The sequence below is a fragment of the Penicillium alfredii genome, assembly GCF_028826965.1.
Source record: "Penicillium alfredii strain IBT 34128 chromosome Unknown utg000009l_segment0_segment0, whole genome shotgun sequence".
Taxonomy (NCBI): domain Eukaryota; kingdom Fungi; phylum Ascomycota; class Eurotiomycetes; order Eurotiales; family Aspergillaceae; genus Penicillium; species Penicillium alfredii.
This window is the reverse complement of record NW_026622706.1, coordinates 3,396,002-3,422,952: the sequence shown is the minus strand read 5'-3', so window position 1 is coordinate 3,422,952 and position 26,951 is coordinate 3,396,002. Positions and strand designations below refer to the sequence as shown.

The window sequence follows — 26,951 nt, the reverse complement described above, 5'->3', positions numbered from 1 at the left end:
ATTGGTTCTTAAGCTGTAAATGTCCAAGTACTTGTAGAAGTACGCTACCTTGGCATGTACATGTAGTCCTCTATATCCATGATGTTTCTAGAACTGTACAACCCTTACGACCCTTTGGCAATGCCCCCACCCACGTCTACTCGAATGAGTTGACTAGTTGGGTTGCTTATGGAAGCCATGATGTGGAGTCCAATGGAGATCAGGATATACCATGGGACTGGTTTATATTCCATCTTGTTCTTCACCAAGTGTCTATTCCCGAATCTCGCAGTCCCATCACGCTTTGTGTAAAAACTGCCCTTTTACAGACATTAGCTTGGATGTCTCGTACAGATTGAATTCGAAAGAAATAAGACAACTGGTGCATGAAAGAAGAGGCTATCTGTAATATTGGGATTTATTGGCGGGGCTACACCTTACATTACTTTTCATACTGTTGCTATAATACATCCCTCTGGCCACCGGCTATTCTACGGATATATCTCCCTTTTTTAACTCAAAGATCCCATAAACACGGAACTCTTAACTGCCACTTGCTACTCTTTCCATTTTCTACCCACATCAATCACTAAATACAGTTCTTTGCATTTGCATAGATAGACAGTTTATCTAAGCCATTCATGAGGGGCGGGGCATTAAACTAAAACAAGCAACAAAGCTATAGACACAGCTATTCCTCCAAATCCGGAATCAACGCCGTCTTGCGCAGGTTGTATACACTCAGCCACAAACTTCCGCCAGAGTCTCGACCAAAGGAGACCAGGCCGCGGTTATTTGTTCGCTCGCATACTCCTGCCTCAGACACAAACACATGGTTGTCTGGTGCAATGGTACTATTCTTAGCCCAAATCCTTCAACAATGAAGATAACTTGAATACAATATGCAGTGTGGGAATCTAGTCAATATTCAATACAATATGATTGGTTATTATTATCGAGTACCGCTTCAAGTGTACACCGAAGAGCTAAGCTTATTATTAGTCTTTAGAAAATGCCACACAACTTCACTCAGAGTATATCAAACACCTTTTTGAACAAATGGAAAGAAAGGGGTATCATATCATGGCGTATGCCATAAAACTGTTCACACATATATCAAGACAACAGAAAGAAAACAACAAAAGCCAATAATGGGGTGGCCATGGGTCTATGTTCAAGTCAAGGAATGGATTTGATTCAGCCTTTCTTTCCAATGGGCATCCCAACCTTCTACTACCTAGAGTAGAATAACACCTCCCAGGGATCAGCGTCGAAACCCAAGTCCTTCCTCTAGCCGATCTAACAGAGCATTCTCCGACCCAGCCGAGGAAGCCGGCGAGGGAGATCTGCGCGGCTGAGGTCTGGAGTCAGTCTCGTAGGTGGTGTCGATGTCGGCATCGGCACTAGCATCGGTAGTAGTGCCAATCAAGCCCGGAGATGATTGTGCTTGCACTTGGGCCGGCGCTGGTTCCGGTGCTAATGTAGTAGCCGCGGCAGAAATACTGACCCCAGAATCGACCAAACCACCCTCAACATCACCCTCAGCATCAGAGGCAGGAGGGTTGAGAGGTCTGGCGCGAAAATTGTATTGACGAACAAGAGGCGGATGGGCGTTCTCAGCCTTGGCCTTGGCCTTTTTATTCTTCTTTTGGTTCCTTTTCTGGTTTTGTATCCGTTTATCGGGGTTACGCTCGCCATCATTCGTTGCATCAATCTCTGATGCTGCTTCTTGTTGCGTCTTCGGCGGAGTGGTTACGTTGCCCATCAACTGCGCAGTTTTCCTTTCCTTTTTGCGCAGTTTGCGGCGCTGGTTTCTCACCGCTCGACGCTCCGCAGGATCGTCTGGCATTTGGGATGTTTGTTGAGAGGTGGCGGGTTGGTCCAGGGTCAGGTCGATGATGTTTTGGTCCTGGGGAGAATTGATGGTATTTTGAGGGAGGTTGATGCCACCGTCTTCGTCATCAAGCTTCTCCTCGTTGACTTCGATGTCCAGGTCCAAAATACTGCCTTCGCCCTGGTCGACGCGGTCCGTCCAGACTCGAAGAAGCTTGCTGACATCGTCGTGGTGCGCCAGCACATCCAGGCGGTGGAGAATATTAACGAAGAGAGTGGACTCGTCGATGGCCGGGTCGTTGGTGAATTCCGGGATCTCGAGAATATTAAACGGCTCGCTGAGTGCTTTGAGCTTGCTGTCGTCGATCAGGATCGTGTTGGTCTGATCCCATCGCTGGCCTGGCGAAAGCGAGTTTGTCTGCTGGCGTTTCTTATTGTGGGCCCGAAACTTGCCGCCTGACCCCTTCGCAGGTGAGGTTTTCAGGTGCTCGTTTCCCGGGTAGGTAGCTTGGATGTTGGTGTTCGCCCACACCTTGTGCAGCTCCTTGTACACCTGGATCTTGTTATTGTACTGGGCGTGGCTCAGCCCGAACTTGTCTCTGCCCCAGAGCGCTACCACACTCTTCTGCCTTTCGGCGGGAAACAGTTCCTGGCAGACGGCGTTCACGGTCTCCGGCTTGGAGCTGGACCAGATCATGACCGCGTATTTGTTGGTCAAGACATCCAAAAACCAGTCCAGATGTGTTCGCCGCGCAAACTTTGGCGGGAACTTGCGTTGTTTGCGGTAGATGAGTGTGCCATTTAAATCCAGAATCACCAATAGAGGACGCGGGAATGTGCATGGCTGCGGCGTCTGTAATGCCTGCTGCATATATGCCTCTGTGGGGCTTGGAATGACCAGCGGATCAGGGGAGCGCGACTTCATCCTGCGTGTTCTGGTGTCCTGCGCATTGAGCGGAGGTGCTGAGACACCGGCCATTGTGCTCATGTGATGAATGGGTGGAAATGGGAACATTGGGTTCATAGGTAGCATGGAGAACGGACTGGGTGTGTTCCCCATCATTGGCGGAAAGAGGCTGGGGTTCAAGTGCGGCATAGCCGGTGGTATTGCCGGGAGATTGGGCTGGTTGTTTACCAGTTTCCATAACGGCATATTGAATGAACCGAACGCAGTAGATGGAGCTTGGCCGGGCGGAATCGAGTGCGAAACCTGGCTGCCCTGTTGATTTGCATGTGAAGAGGACGAAGAGCTGGTCCAGGGGCCATATTTCCAGGGCGATGATGATGATGAATGGTTCTGTGCCGGGAGTCCTCCCCCATTTACATCGTGGTTTGCACTATGCGACACGTTCGGGTCCCAGGAAACGCCAAACAAGGCCGCCGCCCCCGAGGGTTGACCACCGCCTTGGCCATTCATGAATCCAGAGTCCATCGTCACCGCATTCTGGGATGTACCGGGATATGAAGGGCGTGTATTTGACTGGGGCGTGGAACCTGCCCCATCAGTCACCCGCTTCTGCTTCTTCTTTGCGCGAGGCAGCTTGGCAGATCTGGACCGCGCCGAGGAGTAAAATCGGGTGAAATGAAGCGAGGTCGCTGTGGATACTGAAGAGATCTGTATATACTTAAGGTTAATCAAATTGATCAATTGTGATCAATTGGAACGCGATTCGAGTCGCGGGAAAGGGACAGGATCAATGCATACATCAGGGGTTGTCCCGCAGCAAGATGAACTAGGTATAGAAATTGCAATAAAGCCACGCGATTGATTACCAGACCGGAGGCAAAGAGACATAAGAAATATCAGAGATGCAGCGCGGGTTCTAAAAGTTGTTTGGCCGAAGAAAAATATCTAATCAGCCGTTATCGGCCCGACCGCCCTGACCGGCAATATTTTTTTCGTGATCGGCGGAGTGGCACTGTCCAACCCCAACGTCGAGCATCACACACCATGGCTATCTCTGACATGCTGAATCGCCGTGTGCGAGCTCGCCCGGAGGAGGACGATGTGGATTCAGAGGCATCAGACTCTCGCGACCATCTCTCCCAGGATGAAGACGATAGCGAATCAGAGGATGAGATGCAATTACCTGATGTATGAGAACAATTCGAGTAATTCTTTGGGAATATTGCTTACTGATTACTCTTATTCCTGAATCCAGGACGCAGACAACTCCGAAGATATGGGAGAAGAGGAAGAAGATGACCAGGACGTGGACGAAGAGGACCTCTCAGACGAAGACAACGGCGACGACGACATCCAAGCCTCACTGAGCAACATTTCCTTCGGGGCCCTCGCCAAAGCGCAGTCATCAGTCGGGCCCAAAAAGAGAAAAGAAAAGCACAGCTCAAAACAACCAGAAAACTCGACCTCAACCGCCTCCCCGCTAGACGATATCCGCGCACGGATCCGAGAAGCACGAGAGCAAAAGCGAGAGGCAGCCCAAAAAGACACCAAGGACCCCCAAACCAAAAAGACCAGCCGTGCATCCAAGCATGCACCAATGGTCCAGTCCTCCAAGCACCCAGTAACCCGCAAACGCACCGTCGTCGAGCCCCCCGCCGCCCCCAAAGCGCGCGACCCGCGCTTCGACGCCGCGATCATGGGGTACACCGGGGCAGGGAAACACCACTCGGAGAGCACGAGCAAGGCATACGCGTTCCTGGACGAGTACCGGGCGTCCGAACTCAAGGAGCTGAAAGAGCAGCTGGGCAAGACCAAGAACGCAGAGCAGAAGGAGGCGCTGAAGCGGCAGATCCGGTCTGCGTCGGACCGCATGCGGGCGATGGAGAACCAGAAGCGCGAGCGCAAGGTCATGGCGGACCACAAGAAGCAGGAGAAAGAGCTGCTGCGTGAGGGCAAGAAGAGTACGCCGTACTACCTCAAGAAGTCGGATCTCAAGAAACAGGTTATGCAGAAGAAGTATGAGGAGATGGGGTCTAGGGATCGGGCGAAGGCGCTGGAGCGTCGGCGCAAGAAGATTGCCTCTAAGGAGAGGAAGGATATGCCCATGGAGCGTCGGGGGATGGAGGGTGGTGGTGGTGCAGAGAATGGAGGGAAGCGTCGCCGACTGGCGTAGAATTTGCGATACCCCGAACGAGCATTCTATCTCTTCTTTCTTTTCTTTTCTCTTTTCCTTTTTCTCAACTTCCTTGTCATAAATCTACTTTTATTGGGCATAAAGTAATGATGGCAAATGTGTACGGCTACCTCGGTCCCAAGTTCACTGACCATCCTGATATTAATCCATTTACACCAGTGCTACACCTCAGAAAGTGACAAAAGGTATATTGCGAATGACCCCAAACGCCAGAGCGAACATGCAAATCGGAAAGACTCAACGTAGAATAGTTTCCCCAAGACATCAGAAATATAAAGTCGCCAATCAGATCAAAGTATAGACAGCATCAAAGGAGATATAGAGCATCAATGTCATATAAACGGGGTATGGAAGACCCGGAATTCAGACCCTATATGGGTCGAAGATAATGCAAGGCATTGATGATGCCCTGGTATAATGAAATCACCAGCCAAGTGACACCTGAGAGCAGTGAACGCTGCATCCCAATGCGAAGAAAACCACAGTGTTATGTCCACAGATGCCTCAAAACGAGGTGGCTTATGTCCTCGATCTGGCCAAAGAGCAGGAATACCTGCTTCAGAGCCGATCATTCGCACGGCTCACACCAAACAGATTGTTTCATCGTCTTGAGAACTCGCTGGGCGGGCTCGGCTCTGGAACTCCTTCGACATAGGAGCGAGTGTTGTGTTTTGAGATTTCACCCATGTAAAACCACATCAGGAATGGAAAAGATCCCAGGCCCGTGCACAAAGACCCAGGAATTCCTCCTTCTTTTTCCGCTGAGTTTCTGGAGAGTCCCTGCCAGCTCCAAAAGGCCCATGGAATGTCGTATTGGGCCCGGCCGTCGCAGCGGGGTTCGGCCGATAGTGAGGATCCGGGCCATGGCCTAGGGGTGGGCTACCATTATCCTGCTCATACTCGCTTCTGGGCCGGCGGCGTGCAGTGCCATCCGTGGACTGCAAAAAGGTGGGAGCTGTAGGCGCACTTGGAGGCGGAGGAAATTCCGACATGAGGGGGGCAGTCTTAGGGCCCATATGAACATTCTGTGGGGACGGCGGAGTGGGGGGCTGGTGACCTCCATAGTGCACGAGCCGCGGCTGGAGCTCTTCCCGTCCACCAGACAGCTCTTGAACGGCTTCTTCGGCCGAATGGTATTCACGAGGGCGGCTGGGAGTCTGAGACATGCCTGGAAGTCCGGGAGAGGGCACCGGGGCCAGGTTGGATTGCGAGTTCGTGCTCGAGGCGTTGGGGTAGAGACTGGGGCGACCGGGTTCACGATCACGGGCACCGAGTGCATCCGATCCAAACACATCGGAGAGAGGAGGCAGTCGGTTGTTCGTCTGGTTCGCCGGCACATGCAGGTGGGAGGTCGAACCCAATGTCGGGCTCTGGTTGACGACATGGCGTGTCAACGGCTGGGGCTGATACCGACCGCCAGTGAAAGTCTGGTTTAATGGGGCAGACTGAACCACCCGTTCATTTGCAAACTGGGAAGCGGACGGGGGAACGATCGACAAGCCGGGGGGTCTTCGCTTGGAAGAAGCAGTCTTTGGCATCCCCATCATACCCGCTTCGGATGGCCTAATACCGTCGGGACCGTCATCCTTGGCCGACCTCTGCAGCCGTGATTCAATAATCGACCGCTGCTGATCTCGCACGGAAAGGCTCCGTTGTAATTGCTCGCGCATGATGGGATCGTGCGTTTGGAAGCCGGGGGACAAGCAAGCCAGGCCAACTTCTTGCATACTAACTCCATCACGGGCGGTCATGGGTCCTCCGGGGGGCGGGCCGACAATCCACTCGAGGACGGAAGGCTGGTAGAGAGATCCAATTTACGAGGGCGAGGTCGACTCTGCATTCGCGGCGATGAGCCCGGTTCCTTCTTTACTGTAATATTAGGACCCCCACTGCCAGCTTGGGGTCTGTGGGAGATATCAGCATCCACATCACCAACGTTTCCAGACTGGCCAACTTACGGTGACAACGTAGGGCCTTGCTTCCCGGATGGGGAGCCATTCGCAGCCGGTCCATCTTGTGAAGTCGTGGGTGCTCGAGGAGGGGAGGGGTTTGACGGAGCTGGAGGAGCCAGGGTCGGACAGTTCTTCGGGCTCGCTTCGCGGGTGGGATGCGGCGACGATAACGGGGCCGCTGTAGCGGAGGCAACTGCAGTCGACATCGCCGACAAGGAACAAAGAGACCGGAGTTGAAAGAGGGTCGAGACCAATCGAGATAGAAATTAGACACCTTCCACGTTTCTTGCACACGATCGGCGTGGGTGATGGTCCCGTGCGGAGAGAGGATTCCGAGTGGTAGGTGTTTGCCGGGACCCGGAACAAAACGTGCAGAGAGGGAGCTCGGTCGATATCGAGGTCGGAGAGTAAGAGTGATCTCACCACATATACAAAGGAGTATGGGAACAAGAGATCAATGGAGGTGAGGGATGGTAGGTGTGACGAGAGAGATCAAAGAGTCCGGAGCAACAAGCGAGAGAAATGGACGAGATGATCTGGGCCCAAGGGAGATCAAAGAAAAACAATAAAAATAAAATAACGAAGCAGAATAGAAAAAGCGGAATATCAAATCAGAATCAAAAGAAATAAATCAAAAGAAATAGGGTAAAATCACAGAAATTAAAAGAAAAAGAAAAGGAGGGGGGAAATCAAAGGTTGGACCAGGGGGGCTGTACTCGGGACTTTGGCTGGAGAGGGGGATACAGAACCAACCCAAGTACCCGATACTAAGTTTGAGGAGTCCCAAAGCATGCGGCACTGGGCGTATCAGGATGGGCCCCAGCTGAGACACGATGTGTTTCTGTTCACGACTCTGCGACAGTGTTTTCCATGTCTGGGGAATGGGCAAATTACGGGGTCCACCAAGGGGGGGTGAGTTGATAGATCCACTGTCTGTGTGTCTGGGATGTATTATTCTCGATTTTATTTGGTTTGATTTGATTCTATACATGGATTGATCAATCCATAAATCCATCGTGGACGTCAAATGCATTTGGGCCCGCGGCGATCGGCGAGTCTCGTCACATTGTGACATGCCGTCCCAAATTGATACCTGTAATTATGGAGTGTCCATGACCTTGAATTCTGACCCCTGCTACCCGCGAACTATTAGCACGCCGTCCCAATAGTTCTGTCGGGGTTCCAAGGAATGGAACTCATCCGAGTCAAGGGCCCCCCCAACTCGTCAGGCCTACCAATTCTGATTGCTGGATATGAAAATAGAAGACACTAAAAAAAAAAGAGTCTCCAGATTTTTGTGTTTCTGGTGGATCATTGAACATCGGTGGACCACAAAAAAAAATATCATGGCCTTGATCCTTCGAGCCGATCCCACGTACTGTACAAAGCCAACTGGGAAAAATTGTATGCCAACTCGGGCGCGGGGGTCACATCGTGCAGCGACTCAGATGGCGTGGTCAAGTCAAACATCGACCATCGGCGCTTATAGCGACAAGGATTCGACATGAACAACCACGAAGGGGTATAGCGAAGGATGTGTGGCGCACACACACCGCATCAGAACATGGATGTAGCCCCCCTCAGGATCGCATTAGCTCGTCCCTCCCCAAGAGGCACCTCGTTCCTGTAAGGCTCTCACGGTGTCACTCATGCACGGAACCAGCTGCCGACTGCCCCAGGCCTGCCATCTGAATCAGACTTGGCGCCATCCTGACTGATCGGGGGTCTCATTGGGTCCGAGGCTTCTCACGTCACTGGAGTTCGAGGTCAAGGACGTCGATCAGTCCACCGCATGAACCCCTCTGTCTTTTTTTTTGGAAGCAAACTCTCTTGCTCTTTTGGGGTCGCTATTCGAGCTGTTCTTGGCCCCAATCTGACATGTTGTCACTCGCGCACTGTGCTGCTGTGGGACTGAGGGGGTGGAAGACCACTCAACCACAAAGAGAGCTTGGGTTGCTCTCTCGGTAGATACGGTCATAGAATCCATGAAGAGAATGTCAAAACATATGAATGACATGAATGAGATGAATGAGGTTCAAAGAATTCCAAGATCATTGGGCCCAAGGAACATATCCGCAAATGGCAGGCGGTGAGTCCGACTATCGATAACCGTTTTTTCTCTCGATATCTTCCTTTCGCAGTCCCCGCCAGAATTTCTTTGCCTGTCGCTCTTGGCTTGGATTCTGCTAAACAAATACGCAATTAGCAATTCCCTGGTGGAAAAACCACATATCAACCACATCCCAACCAACCACCCCCCTCACTTCACACACGATGCCCGAATCCGTCCACTCGCAAGATCAGGACCAGCCCATGGCGGACGAGGTCGCGGCCGAGGTCGACCCGATCACCTTGGACGATAAGCACATTGTGGTGGTACGTTTGGTGGGTGCCTGAGAAAAAAAGGAGAGAACTAATACCGAGGTCATTTTCTAGCTCCCCGGTGCCACGGAGACGGCTGCGTCGTTTCAGTTTGAGGGAGAAGGTCACACAATGGGCAATGCGCTGCGATATGCGGTTATGAAGAAGTAAGTCATATATCTTCCTGTTTATCGAGGATACAGAAGAGAGAGAGAGAGAGAGAGAAGGATCGGTCATGGCTGGGAATTCATTTACTATTTTATTGCGATACTCGGCCTCTACACATGGCTAACTCTTGAAATAGTCCCGCTGTCGAGTTCTGCGGGTACACCATCCCTCACCCCTCCGATGCCAAGATGCACTTCCGCATCCAGACCACTGGTAGGCTTGTGTTCTCTCTATTACGAGGAATTGAAGCATTCCTGCTGACCATATACCTCACCTAGACTCAACCACTGCCACCGAAGCACTCGAAAAAGGCTTCAACGACCTGATGGATCTATGCGATGTGGTGACCGAGAAGTTCACCGCGGCACGAGACCAATTTAATGACGAAAAGGCTAATCGCATGGAATCCTGAAGAGGAGGCTATCTCGAAAGAAAAAAAGAATTTTTGTATTATTTTAATTGGCGTTTGGCTAGAGGACAAAAGCGCTGTTTATATCAGACCTGTTCTTGTGTGCATTGTTAGCAATGGATTTCTGAATTTGCATAAATCAGACCTATGCATCTACTCCCGGTTTATTCATATTGGTCTCGAAGATACTAAGACATAGAAAAGATGGCCCTATCCTATAACATTGGAAGTCCGATGTTTACATGCATTCGATGTGAGACAAGAACAGAAATGATTGAGCGAGCTACTCAGACAATATATACACATCATGCCCCTAGATGGCGCAGTTTCTCTGACTGCCACATCGGGACCGGCTATGAGGAAGACGAAAAAGAGAAGGATCGTGGGACACAGGGCAAAAGACAGAATTTAATTGCGGCCCTCCAAGAAGCCCGAGACGAAGTTGCGGGGTAACCGCGCACCGGGGTCTTCTTCTGGGCGGAAGTACTTCATGACGTGAGAGAGCTGCTTCCAGTAGTTGAGGGTTTCCTGGATCGAGAGTCAGTAAAAGTCATACTTAAGTTGGACAAGAGCGCAGCGCAGGGAATATAGTAGACAAGACAATACAAAACAATTGGCAGAGTTAACTGCCCAACCATTGTCCCATATCAAGTGTCTATGCCCGCATGAAAGTTGACGGAAACGTAGACTGACCTGGAACTCGGCGTGACTTTGAAACAGGAGCACATCCACCACGCTCAATTGGCTCACGTAGCGGTGCTTCTCAAACTCCTGGCGGATCTTCGTACGGATGGCAGACACGGGCATGCCCAGAGAGTACATGGTCTGGATCTCGGGGGACTGCAGTACTCGAATATATCTGATTAGTCCAATGCTCGCAATTGGGTTCAGATAGAGCGGCAGCCCTATCCCACAGAGTTCCATGCATTCGCAAGAGACACCTCAAGCACCACAGTAACTGCAGCGCATCAAGCAATTGCATCGGTTCCAACACCATCATAGGGATTTCAGGACAAACTGACCGCTCGCAGCCATTCTCGGTACGACTTCAGAACCCGGTATTTCGCATCGTTCCAGTTGACAGCTAGAACCCAGCATAAAAGGATTAGCTCAATCTCTCCAATCGAATAGACTCCTCGTTTCCTCCAAGTGTAATCCCACGACATCACCAATCGGAACACCTCGGGGGTTGGGAATGACGTACAGGAGCGCGTCCGCTGCGCGAGGTATGTAGGGTTGATGGTCATTATGGAGAATCCGGTGATCCACTCGACCCAATGCGTTTCAATTGGGAGGGAAACGAGGTGCGGGAGAGCGGAAGGGCGGTGCTTGCTGAGCTGCGAGAGGGAGGGTGGAGGTTTCACTTTGAGGTGGTGGAATGGGCGCAGCCTCACCGCCTGCCCGATCCAAAAAATTTCTCTTCGCAGTTTCGGCGCAAGTCGACGATTCGCTTCATGTTTTCTTGACATGAGTTTTCCTTATTTTCTTTGTTTCTTGTTGCAGTGATTCTGTCTCGGTGTTATTATAGTACTGCCGAGTCTGTACTGGTGATTATTTCTGTACTTTCTCTCTCAGTGCTGCAGTGTGCCGCAACTCCAAGTCAACCAACTGCTTGAACGTCTCGACCCTACCAAATGGCGCCCATCAAAGGGTCGTCCAAGGGCGCCTCGTCTGTAGGAGGCGCTAAGAAACCCCCCTCGTCTGCATCGCGCGTGAGCAAATCGAGCAAGAAGGATGTCAAACGCCCACCGCCGCAGGAAGTCAAGGCCAAGTCCCGCTCGGCCCCAGAAAACCTGAAGAAGACGAAGAAGAGGGTCTATACTGAGGCGGAGCTGGATCTGCCTAAGCTGAATGCTATCACGCCGGTTGGGGTGGTCAAGCCCAAGGGCAAGAAGAAGGGCAAGACTTTTGTCGATGATGAGGTATGATACGGTCCTTTTCCTTTTGTTCTTCCGCAGGATTGTTTTACTTGGATGCATTGCTAACAAGCTTCTTATGTGTGTAGGAGGGCATGAGGACGATTCTCGCAATGGTGAATGCAGAGAAGGAAGGCCAGATCGAGTCGAAGATGATGAAGGCCCGCCAATTAGAGGAGATCCGCGAGGCCAAGCGAAAGGAGGCCGAGGCACGGCATGCGAAGAAGAAGTCCAAGCTGGAAGACGCCAAGGATGCTATCCGGCAGAAGAAGAAGCGCAAGAGTGGTGACGACAAACCTACGGAACCAGCCCCGAAAACCGCAAAGGGTACGTCAAAACCACCCAAAGAAAAGCGGAAAAGCGTTTCATTTGCTTGAACATCACCCAGAAGGGGTAAAAATGTTTATGTATTTAAGACGCGGGGTTCGGCGTTTACACCTGTTGTTCTATATCTATCGGATCCAAACCATCGCTGTGAAGTGAATGATGCTGTTGGTCATGTCAAGGGTTCTCGTCAGAGGTCGAAGTAATGCCGCTGGAGAGTATTCATTGTGGCTATAACAGTGCCACTTGTCGGGGAAATGGGATGGTACAGGGCATGGCAATTCACTGCACCGTATGCATAGCGAGCTTGCGGCGCATGGGGTTGAAGTCGGGCTTCGGTGCCAGGTCAGGATCTTTATCCAAGCCAGGGTGCTTGGCAATTTGTCCGGGCAATTTCTCGGGATTTTCAACAACGCCAGGCGTCTGGGTGTCGATTTCCTTGGCCATCTTGTTGAGGAAGTTCGTCACCTGAAAAATAGGAGCATTAGCAGCAAGTCCCATGGAAGGCCAAACACAGCCCTGGAGAATACATACCGGCTTGACAAACCACCTTGACCCTCCAAATTCAAACCAACCAAGATGACCACCCCACGACGTAGTCAGCATGACTCCGTAGGGAGTCTGGCTAATTTCTTGAAATGGTAGAGCGTCGCGTGAAGCAATCTATTGCAGATCAGTGGCATGTTGGGATACTTAGGGCCCGGAGGGAATGTGGCTTACTGGATCATCTTCGGCCTGAACGCTGAGAAACGGAATTCTTATGGCGAGGAGCGAATCGGTGGAGGCAGCGTCACGGTAATAGGCGCCTTCGGTGGGATAGCCCCAGGTTGAACATTGCAGGGCTCTGTTCCAAGTATCCCACAATGAGAAACCAGGAAGTGTCATCAAAACAGAATTTAGTCCACTTACCGATCAAATTCATGCAAGTAAGTAGTGTTTCTCACTGCTTCAACATCCACACGGGGGTTCTTGGAAACTTCCTCGGCATGCCTAGCGATATTTTGTAAGATGGATGTTCAACCATTCTTGAAAAATAGAAACAGGGCCACTCACTGTTCGAAGAGGTTCTTCATGCTGGAGCCCATCGTCTTGCTGTAGACTTCCCGGCCAATCCATGTCCGCTGCAGATTCGCCGAGCTGACGTCCAAGTTCCAGGGACTCGCGCAGAGCACGGCTGCTCTCAATTGACACGCGTCGCCTTCCTCGCCGAGATACTAGCAACTGTTAGTCTAGAAAAAGAGAAGACGTGATCCATCAACACATACATTGGCAAGAATATTGGCACCAAGTGAGAAGCCAATTCCGAAAAGAGGCCGGTTGGGAAATGTTTTTCTGAGCCATTTCACGGCCTGACGAACATCCCACGTAGCCCGAGCATTATAGAGAACTCCGCTAGAAATTTTGGTCTGCGCGCATCCTCTAGAGTTCACCACACACGCTTCCCAAGAGCCGTCAGCCATGAGAGGAGCAAGGACGTGCCGCAGATACAACTCATGTGAACCACCGCTCAGACCGTGGAGTAGCACAAGCATAGGTTTCGTGTCATTTGACGGTACCGCAGAGAACTCATCCTCAGAATAGAAAGACGTCCGTGGCGGAAGACCTGACGGCATGGTATACTTCCTCGCTTGGTCGGTGAGTTCCCCGTCCGGGGGCATATCGTATGGCCGCACCACAAAGTCGATGGCGAACTGGCCCGTGTACATGGGGCTGTCCGCCTCGAACATTTTGCGCTTGTAGTAGATCGGGACCGAGTCAAATTTCACGACCGTCCAGGCTGTTTGGAGATGGCCGTTGAAAAGGAATGGGTTGAGATGGCATGTGTCCGGTGTTGCGGCACGGCAGACGTCCACCAGGGTCGTCTGCTCCTTGGCTCCGGGCTTGTCAGAGACCTTTGTCAATAGGAGCTTGTTGTCTTTGGCATGAAAGAACGAGATGCGCCCGTTCGGACGAGTCCATGAGAGCAGGCTCATTGCCAATAATCCCGATAAGAGCACTGATACGGGATTCGAGAGCAACGTTGATGCGAGATCCGGTATGGGCGTCTGTAGACTACAGAAAAGAGACCGGATATCTGTCTATTGTCCAAATATACAGAAGCCTTTTTTGTAATGGAAGTTTTGCGTTCTCAATTCGAGAACCTCATGAAGAGAAAAGAGCAGCGAAAAACAAGGCGAAAAAGCAAAAATAGATCGATGAGAGGGGGGACCTCGGCAGTTTCCAATTCAGACCGGTGTGACTAAGCTTTTCTTTATCACCACGTGATTTACATCTATGCATAACTTGTGCCTCAGGCATCAAGAAGGTGTGCTTAGTCATCTATTCAGAACATGCGCCATCGTCATGGGACTCAACGGCTTCTCTGTCAGTTGACAGTGTCATGGCACGCGAGTACTCGGGCCCTTTTTGGACATCAGAAAAAGCCCCGGTTGATATTGGGAAAGAAATCCCTGGGATATTGCTAACAATAGAGTGATGATGCGATGATGCTCGATGCGGCCATCGGGAATCCGCATGCGGAAAGCCCTAGATAGCTTCCGGCGGAATCACCCCAGCTTTCGGACAATGGACATGTTTCTCGACGGATGTTTCAAAGGAAACAAAAACAGTGTTGACGCGCTAGGAGAGTCTGTGGATCTGCTTCGCGATCATCAGACAAGAACGGGCTGAACCGGCGACGATCCGTCTTCCAAGCCCTATATGTAATGCTGATAACATAGGCACCAATCTTCCGTGACCCAATCCCGTGGTCCGCTTTCGTACAACTTTATCACCCTTTACGAGTACTTCAAGGTCAACAGATCCACCCTTCGTCGGTGTTCTTTTGAGAATGCTTGCGCCTGGTTGTCACACGATGCACCCCATCTCTACTACAACTATGAGATTTCAGCAGTCGAGTCGAAGCTCATCACATTGAACCGTCCGTCTCTCATGAGGTCTGATCATAAAAATACATGCCCACCACCCATTCCGCACGAGTCCTTCAACGCCTCCCCATGGCTTTAAGCAGAGAATCCCCATCCAACATGCCTGATCTCATGCATCGAGCTACAGAGAAGCTGAAGATACTGATGAAAATGAAGTCGTGGCCTCAAACCCGTTCGAAAAAGAAGGAGCAGGAAAAGCCGCGCCGCTGCTATCTTATGGAATTGCCCACCGAGCTGCTCCTGGAGATCACCTTACACCTCCCGCTACTTCCGGAGGCCGCTTTTGCGTTGACCTGCAAGCGCATGTTCGCCATCTCCGGAGAAACCTTGACCTCAAAATCCTTACGCTTTGCTCGTGATTTCGCGCCTTTATTTCACCACTACCGCAATGGACACAATTTTGTCACACCGCGCTGGCAATTCATCAACTTGCTGGAGAACACCCGCTGGCGTGCCTGTTCCAAGTGCCTGAAACTCCATCCACGAGCCGCATTTCCAGCCCGAGAGTTGAGACGCAAGCCAGAGGCACGCACATGCAATGTGGGAGATCTCGCCGGCATCGTTGACCTCTGCCCGTGCAAAAAGTTGACATTCCGGGATAAGATGGATCTCATAGACCACTTGCGAGTGCGGCAGATCTCCCTGAATGCCTTGAAATCGGAGTTTGGAAATATGGTCGAGGATCGTTATTGTTGGCATTCGTGCAAGGAACAGTACGGCTCGACCGAGTTGCACGTATCCTTGTTCCCAGAGCTCAATGCAGAAAATGGATTGGTCATTCGTACCGAATACCAGCTCACAACGGAACCTGGACAAGTGGGCAAGGAGGAATGCATGACACCACGCTTTGGGTGCGCTCATCGATCCGTCGATTTGTGGCTCTCAGGAGTCTATCAGACCACGATCTGTCGCCTGTTCGATTCGTTTTGTTCATCCTGTCAGCGCATCTCGGTTTGCAGTGCATGCAAAACGACACTGAAGTGTCCTCGAAAACAGCCAATCCAATCCGAGAAGTCAGGCAAAGTCAAGTTTTTATTCTGGACCCAGCGATGTCTTGGAGGGACGGGTGCTGTACCCGATGCGACCTGGGCAGCGCAACGAATCCATCCCGCTGAACCCTCGATCAGTGTGGAAAACTGCAATGAACTCTGCCCATGGACGGTGCGGGAACATCCTGCACTCGAGTTTCCGCCAAGTTTGGGACAAGAGATTACTGATCCCGCTATGGATAACCAAACCATGACTCAACTATATTCGTCTCTACGCATGATTTGATGGAATTGGCAGAATGGCGCTGGAGCGTGTTCCATATATCATTTTGTGGAGTTGGTGCGCTTGGAATCGGAGTTAATGAGGCGTTATCATATTTATTTAGTGTATAGTAGTCTCCAATACAGTGGAAAGGATTATGGTACTGTTGTCTCTTAGGACTTGCTTTTTCCCGAATAGGCAACCGGTATCAGCTGACCGCCGGGAGTTTCTCCGAACCGACGCTCCCCAGTCTCACCATCTCGCGCGTTGGCACAGGCGACTTGGTCTCCCCATGTTTGTCTGCATCTCGGGGCGATGAGCTTCCCACCACCCCATTCTGGTCAATACCCGCAGTATATACCCCCACCACAGTACCAGGGTATTCCCCCGCAGTTGCTGTACAGCAATGTCGCGCCATCGCCAGCGCCATACAATGGCTATGGCAAGCCCGGGGTGTATCCGCCGGGCATGATGCCCTATCCCGCGTATCCTCAACAATATAACCCGCCATCGCAGCCATCACCACAACAGCAACCTCAACAGCATCTTCCGCCACCACTACAACCGCAATCGCAGCCAGTACCCACTCCGCAGCCTCCGCGCCAGGCCCCTGCCCCCGCGCCCGCGCCCGCGCCTGCACCGCTTCCACCTCCACCTGTTCCTCCGCAGGAGGAGATGCAGCATCAGTTTGTCAACCCAGCTCAGTTGTTTGTCCAGCCGCCGCTGCCAACTGCGCCGCGATCCCGCTACATCCATCCCTCCCAATATGGCGAACTATCTCCCATTTCGACTCCGGCTGCTAGTACACCTCCAATGGCCCCGGTTGCTTCTTCAACCCCGTCACAAGCAACAACAGTTCATGTTGCCCTTCCTCCCAGCCCTCAGCCAAACGCCCACCTTCAGCAAAGCCAGTCAAGCCTGCATACCCAGCAACCGCAACCCATCGTCAAGGCCGAGGCCTCACAAATTCAACCTCAATCTTCTCCCAAGGTAGAGCTGAAAAAACCTCCACCCACCCCACAGACCAGTGTACCGCGCCCCCAGCCAACCCCATCGCCTATGACGAACCACGTCCCGCAGGTGATGATACCAGCCCCTTCTCCGGAAGTCCAGGCGAAGATGCAAAAACCACATTCCAAAAAACAACAGCAGAAGCGACAGCCCATCCAACAAACCGCCGACAAATCGGCAAAGCCACCGAAGCCCACAAAACCTTCTGTCGATTACCAGGTTCTGTTGTTGTCGCTGGCAGATGAATATCTTAATGCCGCCCACTCTAATGGAACAACGACAGCGCTGGTGACCCGTGAGGCTGATATCGAGGAATACTACAAACTTGTGGCAACCGGGCTTGGGTGTTTAGAGGCTGTCTTGAAGGTTGGTAGAAAGTCCCTTTTTTTTTCTGTTTCATGCTAACTAGTTGACACTAGAACTGGCGACTCCAACCTCGCAAAGAAGCTCTTGTGCGACTTCGCTACGCACGAACCTTGTTTGAAGAAACCGATAATGACCTGGAAGCAGAGACGGCGTTGAGCAAAGGAGTATGTCATCACTTCATTCCCTCGATGATTTTGGCAAGGCTAATTTATTGGACAGATCGATCTTTGTGAGCGAGTCAGTAAACTTTCCATCTCCTTGGAACTTTCTGTATATTGACATTTAGCAGAACCGTATGCTGGACTTGAAATATAGCATGCAGCACCTCATGGCAAGGATGCTTTACAAGACCAACCCCAAAGCTGCACTCAAGGCCGTCGATGGCATGATCCAGGACGTGGAAACGTATGTAATTTCTGACTTGCATTGAATGTGGGAAATACTGATAAAAACAGGTATCGTCATGCGGCCTGGGAATATGCATTTCGATTCCTTCGGGTGACCCTTTCAATGTCATCTTTCTCTCATCAAGATACCATACAAGCGGTTCACCACCTGCACAAGATTGCAGCTATGGCCAGTCGCAACGGAGACAAAGCTGTTTCAGTCATGTCGGCGGTTATTGAAGCATTGGCACACTTACAGCAAGGGACCAATTCCGATTCCATCGAGCAGGCACAACGGGCAGTGGCCACGGCTCGAAGTCACCAGCTCAACGATGAGCTCCGTCATATCCCTCAGCTTACAACATTGATCCAGATGGTTGATATCTGCTGCAGTCTCTTGGAGTACGATGTCAACCAGTCTTCGCAGAAGTTGAAAATAATGCAGACCCTGATGGATGAGACTCTGGGCGACGCCAACTGGCGCGCCGATGGTTCATTTTCTGTTCCTCTGACTGGGAGATCGGCTGGTCCATCGTCCATTGACACAGGAGATATCCTGCAGGTTCAGAATGGGACATTGCTCTTGAGCTTCAACTGGCTTCCCCAGCATGATCTCTATGCGCTTTGCTACTTTCTGAGCTCGATCACCCTTAGTGCCAAAAACTCCTATGATGGCCGGAAGGCGGAGAAATATCTTGATGAGGGACTTCGCATGATTCAAGGTAAGTGAGGGTTGTGACTTGTTGCATTTGCTGAGCTACCGCTAATTATTGTTTTTGTCTTGCAGGAAATTTCAAGGCCCCGCAGGCAATCTCCGAATCAATGGTGAATGCTAATCGACGAGTGGAATGGCGGCAGTCTCTTTACTGCAACTTCCTTCTCCAACGCGTCTTCCTAGCCTGCGCTCGGACCGACTGGGATCTTGCCAGCCAGACCCTCAATGACCTGCGACAGTTTGCGCAGGAGCTTGGCTCAAATCTTCCGCACATCATCGAATGCTTGATGAAATATGCCGCTGGTACCATTGCACAAGCCACCGGCGATCTCAAAGCCGCGTTGAGTATTTTTCAATCACCGCTTCTGTCACTCCCTCCTTCAACAAGTCGAACCACGCGGAATGATCCCTGTCGTGACACGCGCATCCTTGCCGCTCTCAACACGGTTCTAATCATCCGTGACCCGGCGCATCCAGCCCACTCGCATCTTCCTGGTTTACTATCCATCCTCGACTCCTTTTGTCTGGTCAGCCCAAACAAATATATCCAAGCGGCCTACTATCTGGTGTGCGCCACTGTACACACCGACTCCACCATCCAGACCAAACAATACCTGCAACAGGCTCTCCAGTCCGCCACCACCATCAGCAATAGCCAGATCACATGCATGACCCTCACCTTCATGAGCTGGCGATATTTCCGCGGGGTGGTCGGCGAACAAGCCGAGAAAAGTTCGCGCGCCGGTCGTGCCATGGCCAAGAGAGCCAATGATCGCCTATGGGCCAGCGTGACGGACGACATGCTTGCCGAGACCCTCGAGCGGCAGGGCAAAAGTGACGAGGCTCTGGGCGTTCGAGAAGAAGGCCAGCGCCTGATCATGGGACTTCCACCCGGTTTGAGACGCTCAACATGACGTGTTTGTCTGCGATCCATCGGTATTTGCCGCGCTTCACGATGCACCAGCTATTGCTCTTTCTCTTGCTTTTTTGTGGGTTGTCTTTTTTAAGGATTTTTTTCTTGGGGAGGCGCTTCGTTTACGATACCATTTTATGGCTACACCGGGGGCGGGGGCGTTTCTGTTTTTTTTTTTTTTTTTTTTTTTTCTTTTGCTTCTTAAGAGGAACGAGCGCATGGCGTATGGTTTTGTGCAGCATTGGATACAAGACGAAATGAGTTTACACCTAGGTGTCTGCTAGGTAGTCTATGCTATAAAGAAAGATCATTCGGGAAGAGAAGAGAGGCGTGTGAACCACACCCCGTCTTCGGGATCATCAATTGCTTCAATTATAGAAAGGCAACAGACACAACACCCGACATCCGTACCTAACGTACAATCACCCTGGTATAGTCTGGACCACACGCCAGCACGAGGCTCCACAGAGCACAAGCAGGCGATCAACAAAACAAAGAAAAACACCGCCCATTCCGAGTTGGACTCCATGCCCCTAGTACGCCCACAGTCTGGGGGCTGATAAACCCGGCGCTCGAGTAATTGGGTATCAGCGACTGCACAAGAATTAAGATTAGGCAAAACACACGCAAACAAAGAAATAACAGCAATATGAAAGAAAATAAAAAAAAAAATCAGCCGAGTCCACCCCACACGCCCCGGATTCTGCGCGCAAGCTGGATGTCCTTTTGCATGATAGTGACGCGCTTGGCATGTAGCGCGCAGAGATTGGTATCCTCGAACAAATGGACCAGGAAGGCCTCGGCGGCCTCCTGCAGCGCCTGGATAGCGTGCGACTGCCACCGCAGCTCGGCGCCGACGTCTGCGGGCAGCAGATCGAGTGCGACCTCGCGGACTAGGCGCGCAAACGGCAGTTTTTGAATCAGGAGGTCGAACGAGCGTTGGTAGCGCCGGATTTCTTTCAGTGCTACTGTGCCGGGCTTGTAGCGGCGGCGGCGGCCTTGTGGTGTGGGATCGCCAGCTAGATGGGGTGAAAATGTCAGATACGGGTTGCGAGAGTACAGCGGTACGAATAGCATTGCGACTTGGCTTGTTCTTTCTCTTTTTAGGAGGGGGGATGGATCAAGGGATGCGGCCGACCACACGAGCGCGGCACTCATGGGAGAAACGTACGTTGGACATTGCTCGTTTTCTTTGCGACGGCGGGCTGCTTCCCTGCCCTCAGGCCGGCTGTGGACTTGCGCGATGTCGTTGGCCGTGCTGGAGAGTCTTTGCTGGTTGCTGCCAGTGCGGGTCGTCCTTTCTTCGGCGTGCTAGAGGACCCTGTCTTGTGGGCTGTTTTGGGTGGCATCGTGGACTCGAGGGACAAAAGATGTGTTTGCGAGCCAGAGGAAAAAAAAACAACAATTGAAAATGGTTGCGCGCAGTAAGCTTCCTGCAGATCGCACACGTCAAGATGGCCCTTGCAGAATTCGAGGCTAAAGCAAGCTTGTTGAAGCACGAGTGCAATGCTGAGATCAAATAATATCACTCGAGAGGCTGGGAACCTTGGAAACGCCCATATGTCCCCATTGGGTTCCCCAGCCCCCCGTGTTTCTTACGTAAGACGCGTCGTGACACGTGACGATAGAGATAAGATACGGTCTACTTGGTCTTTGGGCCTCCGATCATCTCCCCTTATCATCATCTCCCCTCCCCATATACACCTGGCGGTCCATTTGTCCTGCAACTCCTGATTCTTGTATCAACCATGGCCGCACTCTGGGAGAACAATGGGCAGGCGGGCCAGTTTCCCCTCGAGCAATGGTTCTACGAAATGCCGCCCGTAACTCGATGGTGGACGGTGGCCACGGTGGCCACCTCGGTGCTGGTGCAGTGTCACGTCGTGACCCCGTTCCAGCTCTTCTATAGCTTCCGCGCTGTCTACGCCAAGTCGCAGTACTGGCGGCTGTTTACCACTTTCCTATATTTCGGCCCACTCAACCTCGATCTATTATTCCATGTCTTCTTCCTGCAGCGGTACTCACGTCTCCTGGAGGAATCCTCCGGCCGCTCACCGGCGCAATTTGCCTGGCTGATCTTCTATGCCATGACCTCGCTCCTGGTCATCTCCCCGTTTCTGTCGCTGCCGTTTCTGGGCACTGCGCTCTCGTCTAGCCTGGTTTATATCTGGGCGCGCCGCAACCCGGAGACTCGTCTGAGCTTCCTGGGTCTCTTGGTGTTTACGGCCCCCTACCTGCCCTGGGTGTTGATGGCGTTCAGTTTGATCGTGCACAAGATCGTGCCCAAGGACGAGATCTGTGGTGTCGTCGTCGGCCATATCTGGTACTTTTTCAATGACGTCTACCCGTCCCTGCATGGCGGTCATCGTCCGCTCGACCCGCCCATGTGGTGGCGGCGTCTGTTTGAGTCCCGGGAGGCCGATGAGACGCGCACAACTGATGCGACCAATGTGAACCGTGAATTCGCGGCGGCTGCCGCGCCCGAGGTCCGATGAGTTACTTGTTTGGGTTGATGCGGTGTCATTTTGCCAGTTCCTATATATCTGGCAAGGAATCCACTCTTGAGTGGAAGTATAGAGAGTCCATGGATCCTTGAGTCAGTCTGAGAACCCTTGATTTTGGTTGAATTCTCTCTAGACCTGATTGGAGCGCGGCCGCGATTGATCAACGCTGAAGTTGAGAATCCACGAAGCAACGCAGTGGATATACAGGACATTCCACCTGCCCCCATCTTCCTGGTTGGAGTATTCGTCCCTCCAAGACAGAGAAGACGCAGAAGCAGCATCTTCATTCGACCGGACCCTTGTCCAACAGTCAGACAGGTCAACACACTTCCCTAAAGAGTGGTATATCAGGGATCTTGATCTCGATTTCGGCTCTACATTTTCCATGATGGAATCGGACAGTTGTTATGGCGGAATTGGAGAAAGTGTTTTGCCATTGATAGAGCGTGGTTTGCATTTGGACATAGCCTAGGATACCCGATATGAGTCGATTGATCTCGATACTAGCATTTGAATTCTACTATTGCATATACTTAGTTCCTCTTTCTCTCCTTGAACCCTATTCAACCTTAAACATCCTAACCAATCTCGTCAACATGGTAGATTCTCTCCCTGTTGGAAGTGCCGCCTGGACAAGCGGGGAAGAGTATGAAGGCGAGTATTCCGAACACATCGATCGGTTCCTTGACAGCAGCCATGTATCATTTCTGCCGAATTTTCCGTGGGCGATTTCCATCTTGTGCGCAAGATCCAGTTCGGCGGCGGCGTTGAATAGATCGCAAGGTTGCGCATGCGAACGATGCAGTCGAAAGAGAGAAGAAAAAGAGGAATTTTTTTTTTTTTTTTTTTTGGATATGCAGTCTGAGCTTGCAACCATGGACTATGTGCGGTAAGTACCAAAGCTATCAAGACCTGGCTCTAGTACAACCATGTCTCTGTTATGCAATAGCCAAGAGACAAACATACCCATTCCGAACATCTTCGGCTACGAAATGGACGAAAGAAATACCGTGGGATGCCCCTTAATCCTCATGGAGTAAGTCGCATTTCGCTCGCTGGTCGCTGTCCAAATGTGCCAGGACTGGGTCAATGACGAATGGGGTCGGGCTTTGCAGTACTTACGTGGGCACAGTGAGGCGGAGCTATTCCGGTTTTATCTGAGAGTTTGACTGGCGTTTCTTCTGGAAACGAAGAAGAAAAACGAGTCCCACGGGTGGCGTTGCCGAGGTACGTTGCCCCCAACCCTGCGTAAAAGCAGGCAACCATGAAATTGACTCCCATTCCATGGTCGTTACAGAGTTACTCGAAGTGGAAATATTATTCGCATTCTTTCTTGGGTCTGCTTGGATCTGCTTGGGGCTGAGTTGGGGCGGAGAGTATGCGATCTTTTCTTACTGTCCAGCTCTACTGACATCGATATATGCCCTCGCGATGGACCCTGGGGCAATTTATCTACGGCCATTGGCATTTTCCCCCACCAAACGTGCTTGGCCTCAAAACACCCAGCGATTCTATCAAACCAGGAAAATGGGGATGTCGATCGACCAGCCTCTGACCTCGGCCAAGGCTGCCCACGAGGCACAGGCCCATGCCTGAGGGGTTTTGGTTACTGGTCGCATTGTCATACATTTTGTCATCTTTTCTTGCGATCCTTGACTCGAGATGTCCACCGTGTAAAGGGGTAGAAGAGGGACGTGTCATACTGGGGCAACTCTATACATACTGTAGATCCCAGACGGGACATCAGGACGGGACAAAAAAGTGTATATAAATAAGGCGTACACTGATCGCCGGCTGTTTCTGACTATGGCCCGTGGACTGGGTTGACGATCGGCGTCATTGCTACTCTCACTAAGGGGCCAACGCAGGCTACCACGAAACCCACTCACGTCATGGTGCCACCCGCGCTGATCGCGAGTCGTAACATCTGGAGAGTCTGGAGAGATACGTAGGAAAAGAGGGGCATACATAGAATCTCAGGGAGACAGCGTGTGTATGTAAGAAAGAGAGGGGCATGAGTCTGTGTTCTCATGCGGCCGAACCGTGGGTTGTTGGCTGTTACAAGTGGAGGCGCTTGTCGGGGCGCTGTTTCAGCGTACCAGCGCCCAGCTGCTCGCGATTATTAGGGGCCCGTGGGGGCCAAGCGCCACGCCTTTTTTTTTTTTTTTTTTCCTTTTTCTCTTTCAATTCCACTCCAATCATGAATTGCCTCATTAGGGGGGGGTGTGATACGCGGAAGTGGACCTTGACCTTTTCTCCAAGTACCAAGTATAAGTCCACGGATACGACTCGAGTTTCGAGTGCATTCTTCAACTGTTCCTTGGGGATATTGGTGGCGCTATCTTAGCGAATCGGGGTGCATTCCCATTTCTAGTGAATCCTTTTTTTTTTTGAATATAATATTTTAGTAGGTTAATATATATATTAACACCCATTTCATCATCTTATCGAGCGACGTGGAGTCTTACGCAAGTGCCATAGTACCGCCACGATGGACAGTACCTGCGAGGTACATACTAAGATGATAAATATAGTATATGGATGTACTCGACTACTCTAATATTCTATGTCACACTTTGCAGCTGGTAAGAATGGTCAATGGTCAGACTAGTTACTGCAGATGGGTCTCCCAGTTCTCACTAAGTTCGTTGTCGTGGGGATCCCCACAGCGCTACCCTAGGTTGACCAGACGATGACGAGGCAGACCCTCTTTGATAACCTAGGGTGCTGTCTATTCATTGCATAGTATTTAGTATGTAGTATTTAGTTATAGTATGTCTGTATATCTATATCTCATAGGATATAATATATTTATAGATATTAAAAAATAGTAGAGAGTACATCGAAGTACAAGTCAAGTACAAAATAAGGCAAGTAGGCAGAAAAAGAAGGAACCAAGGTCCACTCCAGCCAATCACATCCCTCTATTCTGTCCCCTAAGTGGGTCGGGGGGCCCTCAGCCACCGCTCAGCCTTCTCTCGACTGTTGACACTTTGCCCCCTTTCTCTCGCGATATTTTCGATAGTCTCTCATTTTTCCTTTTTTTTTTTCTTCGGCCCTTTTCCACTCCTTGATCTTTTCTCGTTTCGCTCTAGCTCTCCCCACTTCCGTCGCTCCTTATTGTGCGCTCAGACCACGTCTTTCTCCCCTTATTATCCTCTCCCAATTTCTCCCTGCGCGCGCGTTGGATTTTAGTCCCCTATTTCCTGCGAATTTTCGCCTTCCATGATCCTGGGTTCTTGAGTCTTTTTTTTTTTTTATCTCGAAGTGCCTTGGGTTCTCAACAAAACGGAGGAAAGAAAAGAAGAAGAAAAGAAAAAAAAAGGTCGTGTTGGATCCTTCGCGACCTTGGGGTCTGCGAGACGCGCTTCCGCACGAATTGTTCAAACCTGCTGGGTGCAATTGGTGATTGCCTACCACTGGTTTTCTGTCTCACCTCTCTCGACCTTTTCCCCCATCATGCGGCGTGGTCTCCTGATCTTCCTCGTCGTCAACCTTCTCCTGTTGTCGTTCCTCGTCCGCAGCGTCTCGACTCTATTATCCCTCCTGATCGAGGATGCCGCCGCCGATGCGATCCACCGCGCCGAGTTGCCCTCCCCGAACTCGAGCCTGATCGAACACAGGCCGCAGATTATCCCCAAGATCATTCACCAGACCTACAAAAACGAGACCATCCCCGAGGTGTGGAGGGAGGCGCAACGGAGCTGCATTGATTTGCACCCGGACTACGAGTACATTGTATGTTCCTTTTGGATTTCCAAAGGAAAAGAAGAACACAAAGAGACCCTGGATGCTAACTTTCTTCCAGCTCTGGACCAACGAAAAGTCGCGGGACTTCATCGCCGCCGAATACCCCTGGTTCCTCGACACCTTCGACGGCTACAAATATCCCATCCAGCGAGCCGACTCAATTCGCTATTTCGTTCTGGCACACTACGGTGGAACATATATCGATCTGGACGATGTAAGTCTTTTTCTTTTTCTTTTTCTTGAGTGAGTTGTGTGCAGATCTGACGCCATTGTCTAGGGTTGCAACCGTCGACTGGACCCATTGCTCGCCTACCCCGCGTGGGTGCGCCGGACTGTCCCCACTGGCATCTCGAACGATGCCATGGGCTCTGTCCCGCAACATCCGTTCTTCCTCCGCGTGATCGAGCTGTTGCAATTGTATGACCGCCACTGGATGCTGCCCTACATCACGGTCATGTACTCGACTGGGCCATTGTTCCTGTCCGTTATCTGGAAGGAGTACATGTTGGACAAGCCGATCGAGAGTGGTCGGGTCCGGATCTTGATGCAGGATGAGTACAACAAATTTTCGTGGAGCTTTTTCACCCACCACACGGGTAACAGCTGGCACGGGAAGGATGCCCGTCTGATCTTCTGGGTAAGTTGCGCGAAGGATTTCTCAAACTCAAATTCCAAACTAATATTTTTTAGATGGGCCAACACTGGATGTTCCTTACCTTCCTCGGCTTTGTCCTCGCTGGCATCGTTGGATTTTGTTTCTGGTGGACCTACGGGCGTGTCATGCTTCTGGGCGCCCAATATCGTTACCGCTACACCAAGGTGCCTGCCATCATCAGCCCGTCGCGGCTCTCCTCGCCTACAAGGCGCTCGCGACTCACCGTACCGACTCTCCTGCGCCGGGTGAGCTTCAAAGAAGACGAAGAACTCGGCGGGATCACCGAGACCTCCTACGAACTCGGCCGTCGCGATGATTAAGAGATTCAAAAGAAAGAAAAAAAAATCTCTGTGTATTTGTGTCTCGATACGGCCTGTCGACACGATTTCTGCATCAGCGCATTTATTGTACAACCTTGATCATCTTTTTT

General features: G+C 51.3%; 12 protein-coding genes across 12 annotated transcripts; 7 read left to right on the top strand and 5 right to left on the bottom strand.

The window, feature by feature from the left end:
- Positions 1-1,243: 1,243 nt before the first annotated feature.
- On the bottom strand, positions 1,244-3,229 carry NUU61_007205 (NIF domain protein; the record flags this gene model as incomplete). The annotated part of the gene is made up of 1 exon (XM_056657730.1): positions 1,244-3,229. One exon carries the CDS (start codon positions 3,227-3,229, stop codon positions 1,244-1,246), a length of 1,986 nt encoding a protein of 661 aa, XP_056510530.1.
- Positions 3,230-3,763: 534 nt separating this feature from the next.
- On the top strand, positions 3,764-4,892 carry rrp36 (putative pre-rRNA processing protein; the record flags this gene model as incomplete). Its single annotated transcript, XM_056657729.1, has 2 exons — positions 3,764-3,907; positions 3,975-4,892. 2 exons carry the CDS (start codon positions 3,764-3,766, stop codon positions 4,890-4,892), a joined length of 1,062 nt encoding a protein of 353 aa, XP_056510529.1.
- A 719-nt stretch (positions 4,893-5,611) lies between these two features.
- NUU61_007203 (uncharacterized protein) lies at positions 5,612-7,071 on the bottom strand (the record flags this gene model as incomplete). Its single annotated transcript, XM_056657728.1, has 3 exons — positions 5,612-6,709; positions 6,784-6,817; positions 6,872-7,071. 3 exons carry the CDS (start codon positions 7,069-7,071, stop codon positions 5,612-5,614), a joined length of 1,332 nt encoding a protein of 443 aa, XP_056510528.1.
- Positions 7,072-9,139: 2,068 nt separating this feature from the next.
- NUU61_007202 (DNA-directed RNA polymerase core subunit RPC19) lies at positions 9,140-9,806 on the top strand (the record flags this gene model as incomplete). Its single annotated transcript, XM_056657727.1, has 4 exons — positions 9,140-9,241; positions 9,302-9,393; positions 9,531-9,607; positions 9,673-9,806. The coding sequence occupies 4 exons, from the start codon at positions 9,140-9,142 to the stop codon at positions 9,804-9,806; spliced, it is 405 nt and encodes a 134-aa protein (XP_056510527.1).
- A 405-nt stretch (positions 9,807-10,211) lies between these two features.
- NUU61_007201 (NADH dehydrogenase [ubiquinone] 1 alpha subcomplex subunit 6) lies at positions 10,212-11,050 on the bottom strand (the record flags this gene model as incomplete). The annotated part of the gene is made up of 4 exons (XM_056657726.1): positions 10,212-10,331; positions 10,497-10,651; positions 10,822-10,887; positions 11,008-11,050. The coding sequence occupies 4 exons, from the start codon at positions 11,048-11,050 to the stop codon at positions 10,212-10,214; spliced, it is 384 nt and encodes a 127-aa protein (XP_056510526.1).
- Positions 11,051-11,437: 387 nt separating this feature from the next.
- Positions 11,438-12,096, top strand: loc1 (the record flags this gene model as incomplete). Its single annotated transcript, XM_056657725.1, has 2 exons — positions 11,438-11,725; positions 11,809-12,096. 2 exons carry the CDS (start codon positions 11,438-11,440, stop codon positions 12,094-12,096), a joined length of 576 nt encoding a protein of 191 aa, XP_056510525.1.
- A 229-nt stretch (positions 12,097-12,325) lies between these two features.
- NUU61_007199 (putative hydrolase, alpha/beta fold family) lies at positions 12,326-14,088 on the bottom strand (the record flags this gene model as incomplete). Its single annotated transcript, XM_056657724.1, has 6 exons — positions 12,326-12,511; positions 12,578-12,706; positions 12,764-12,887; positions 12,953-13,033; positions 13,097-13,257; positions 13,309-14,088. Coding segments are annotated over 6 exons (1,461 nt in total), but the record flags the coding sequence as incomplete, so codon positions are not given.
- Positions 14,089-15,069: 981 nt separating this feature from the next.
- Positions 15,070-16,245, top strand: NUU61_007198 (uncharacterized protein; the record flags this gene model as incomplete). The annotated part of the gene is made up of 1 exon (XM_056657723.1): positions 15,070-16,245. One exon carries the CDS (start codon positions 15,070-15,072, stop codon positions 16,243-16,245), a length of 1,176 nt encoding a protein of 391 aa, XP_056510523.1.
- Positions 16,246-16,536: 291 nt separating this feature from the next.
- Positions 16,537-19,613, top strand: NUU61_007197 (uncharacterized protein; the record flags this gene model as incomplete). The annotated part of the gene is made up of 6 exons (XM_056657722.1): positions 16,537-17,598; positions 17,652-17,762; positions 17,818-17,835; positions 17,888-18,003; positions 18,054-18,706; positions 18,772-19,613. 6 exons carry the CDS (start codon positions 16,537-16,539, stop codon positions 19,611-19,613), a joined length of 2,802 nt encoding a protein of 933 aa, XP_056510522.1.
- A 671-nt stretch (positions 19,614-20,284) lies between these two features.
- On the bottom strand, positions 20,285-20,961 carry NUU61_007196 (histone H3 family protein; the record flags this gene model as incomplete). Its single annotated transcript, XM_056657721.1, has 2 exons — positions 20,285-20,631; positions 20,784-20,961. The coding sequence occupies 2 exons, from the start codon at positions 20,959-20,961 to the stop codon at positions 20,285-20,287; spliced, it is 525 nt and encodes a 174-aa protein (XP_056510521.1).
- A 399-nt stretch (positions 20,962-21,360) lies between these two features.
- Positions 21,361-22,107, top strand: derA (putative ER-associated proteolytic system protein Der1; the record flags this gene model as incomplete). Its single annotated transcript, XM_056657720.1, has 1 exon — positions 21,361-22,107. The coding sequence occupies one exon, from the start codon at positions 21,361-21,363 to the stop codon at positions 22,105-22,107; it is 747 nt and encodes a 248-aa protein (XP_056510520.1).
- A 3,468-nt stretch (positions 22,108-25,575) lies between these two features.
- On the top strand, positions 25,576-26,841 carry NUU61_007194 (glycosyltransferase family 32 protein; the record flags this gene model as incomplete). Its single annotated transcript, XM_056657719.1, has 4 exons — positions 25,576-25,854; positions 25,925-26,080; positions 26,144-26,503; positions 26,557-26,841. 4 exons carry the CDS (start codon positions 25,576-25,578, stop codon positions 26,839-26,841), a joined length of 1,080 nt encoding a protein of 359 aa, XP_056510519.1.
- Positions 26,842-26,951: the final 110 nt, after the last annotated feature.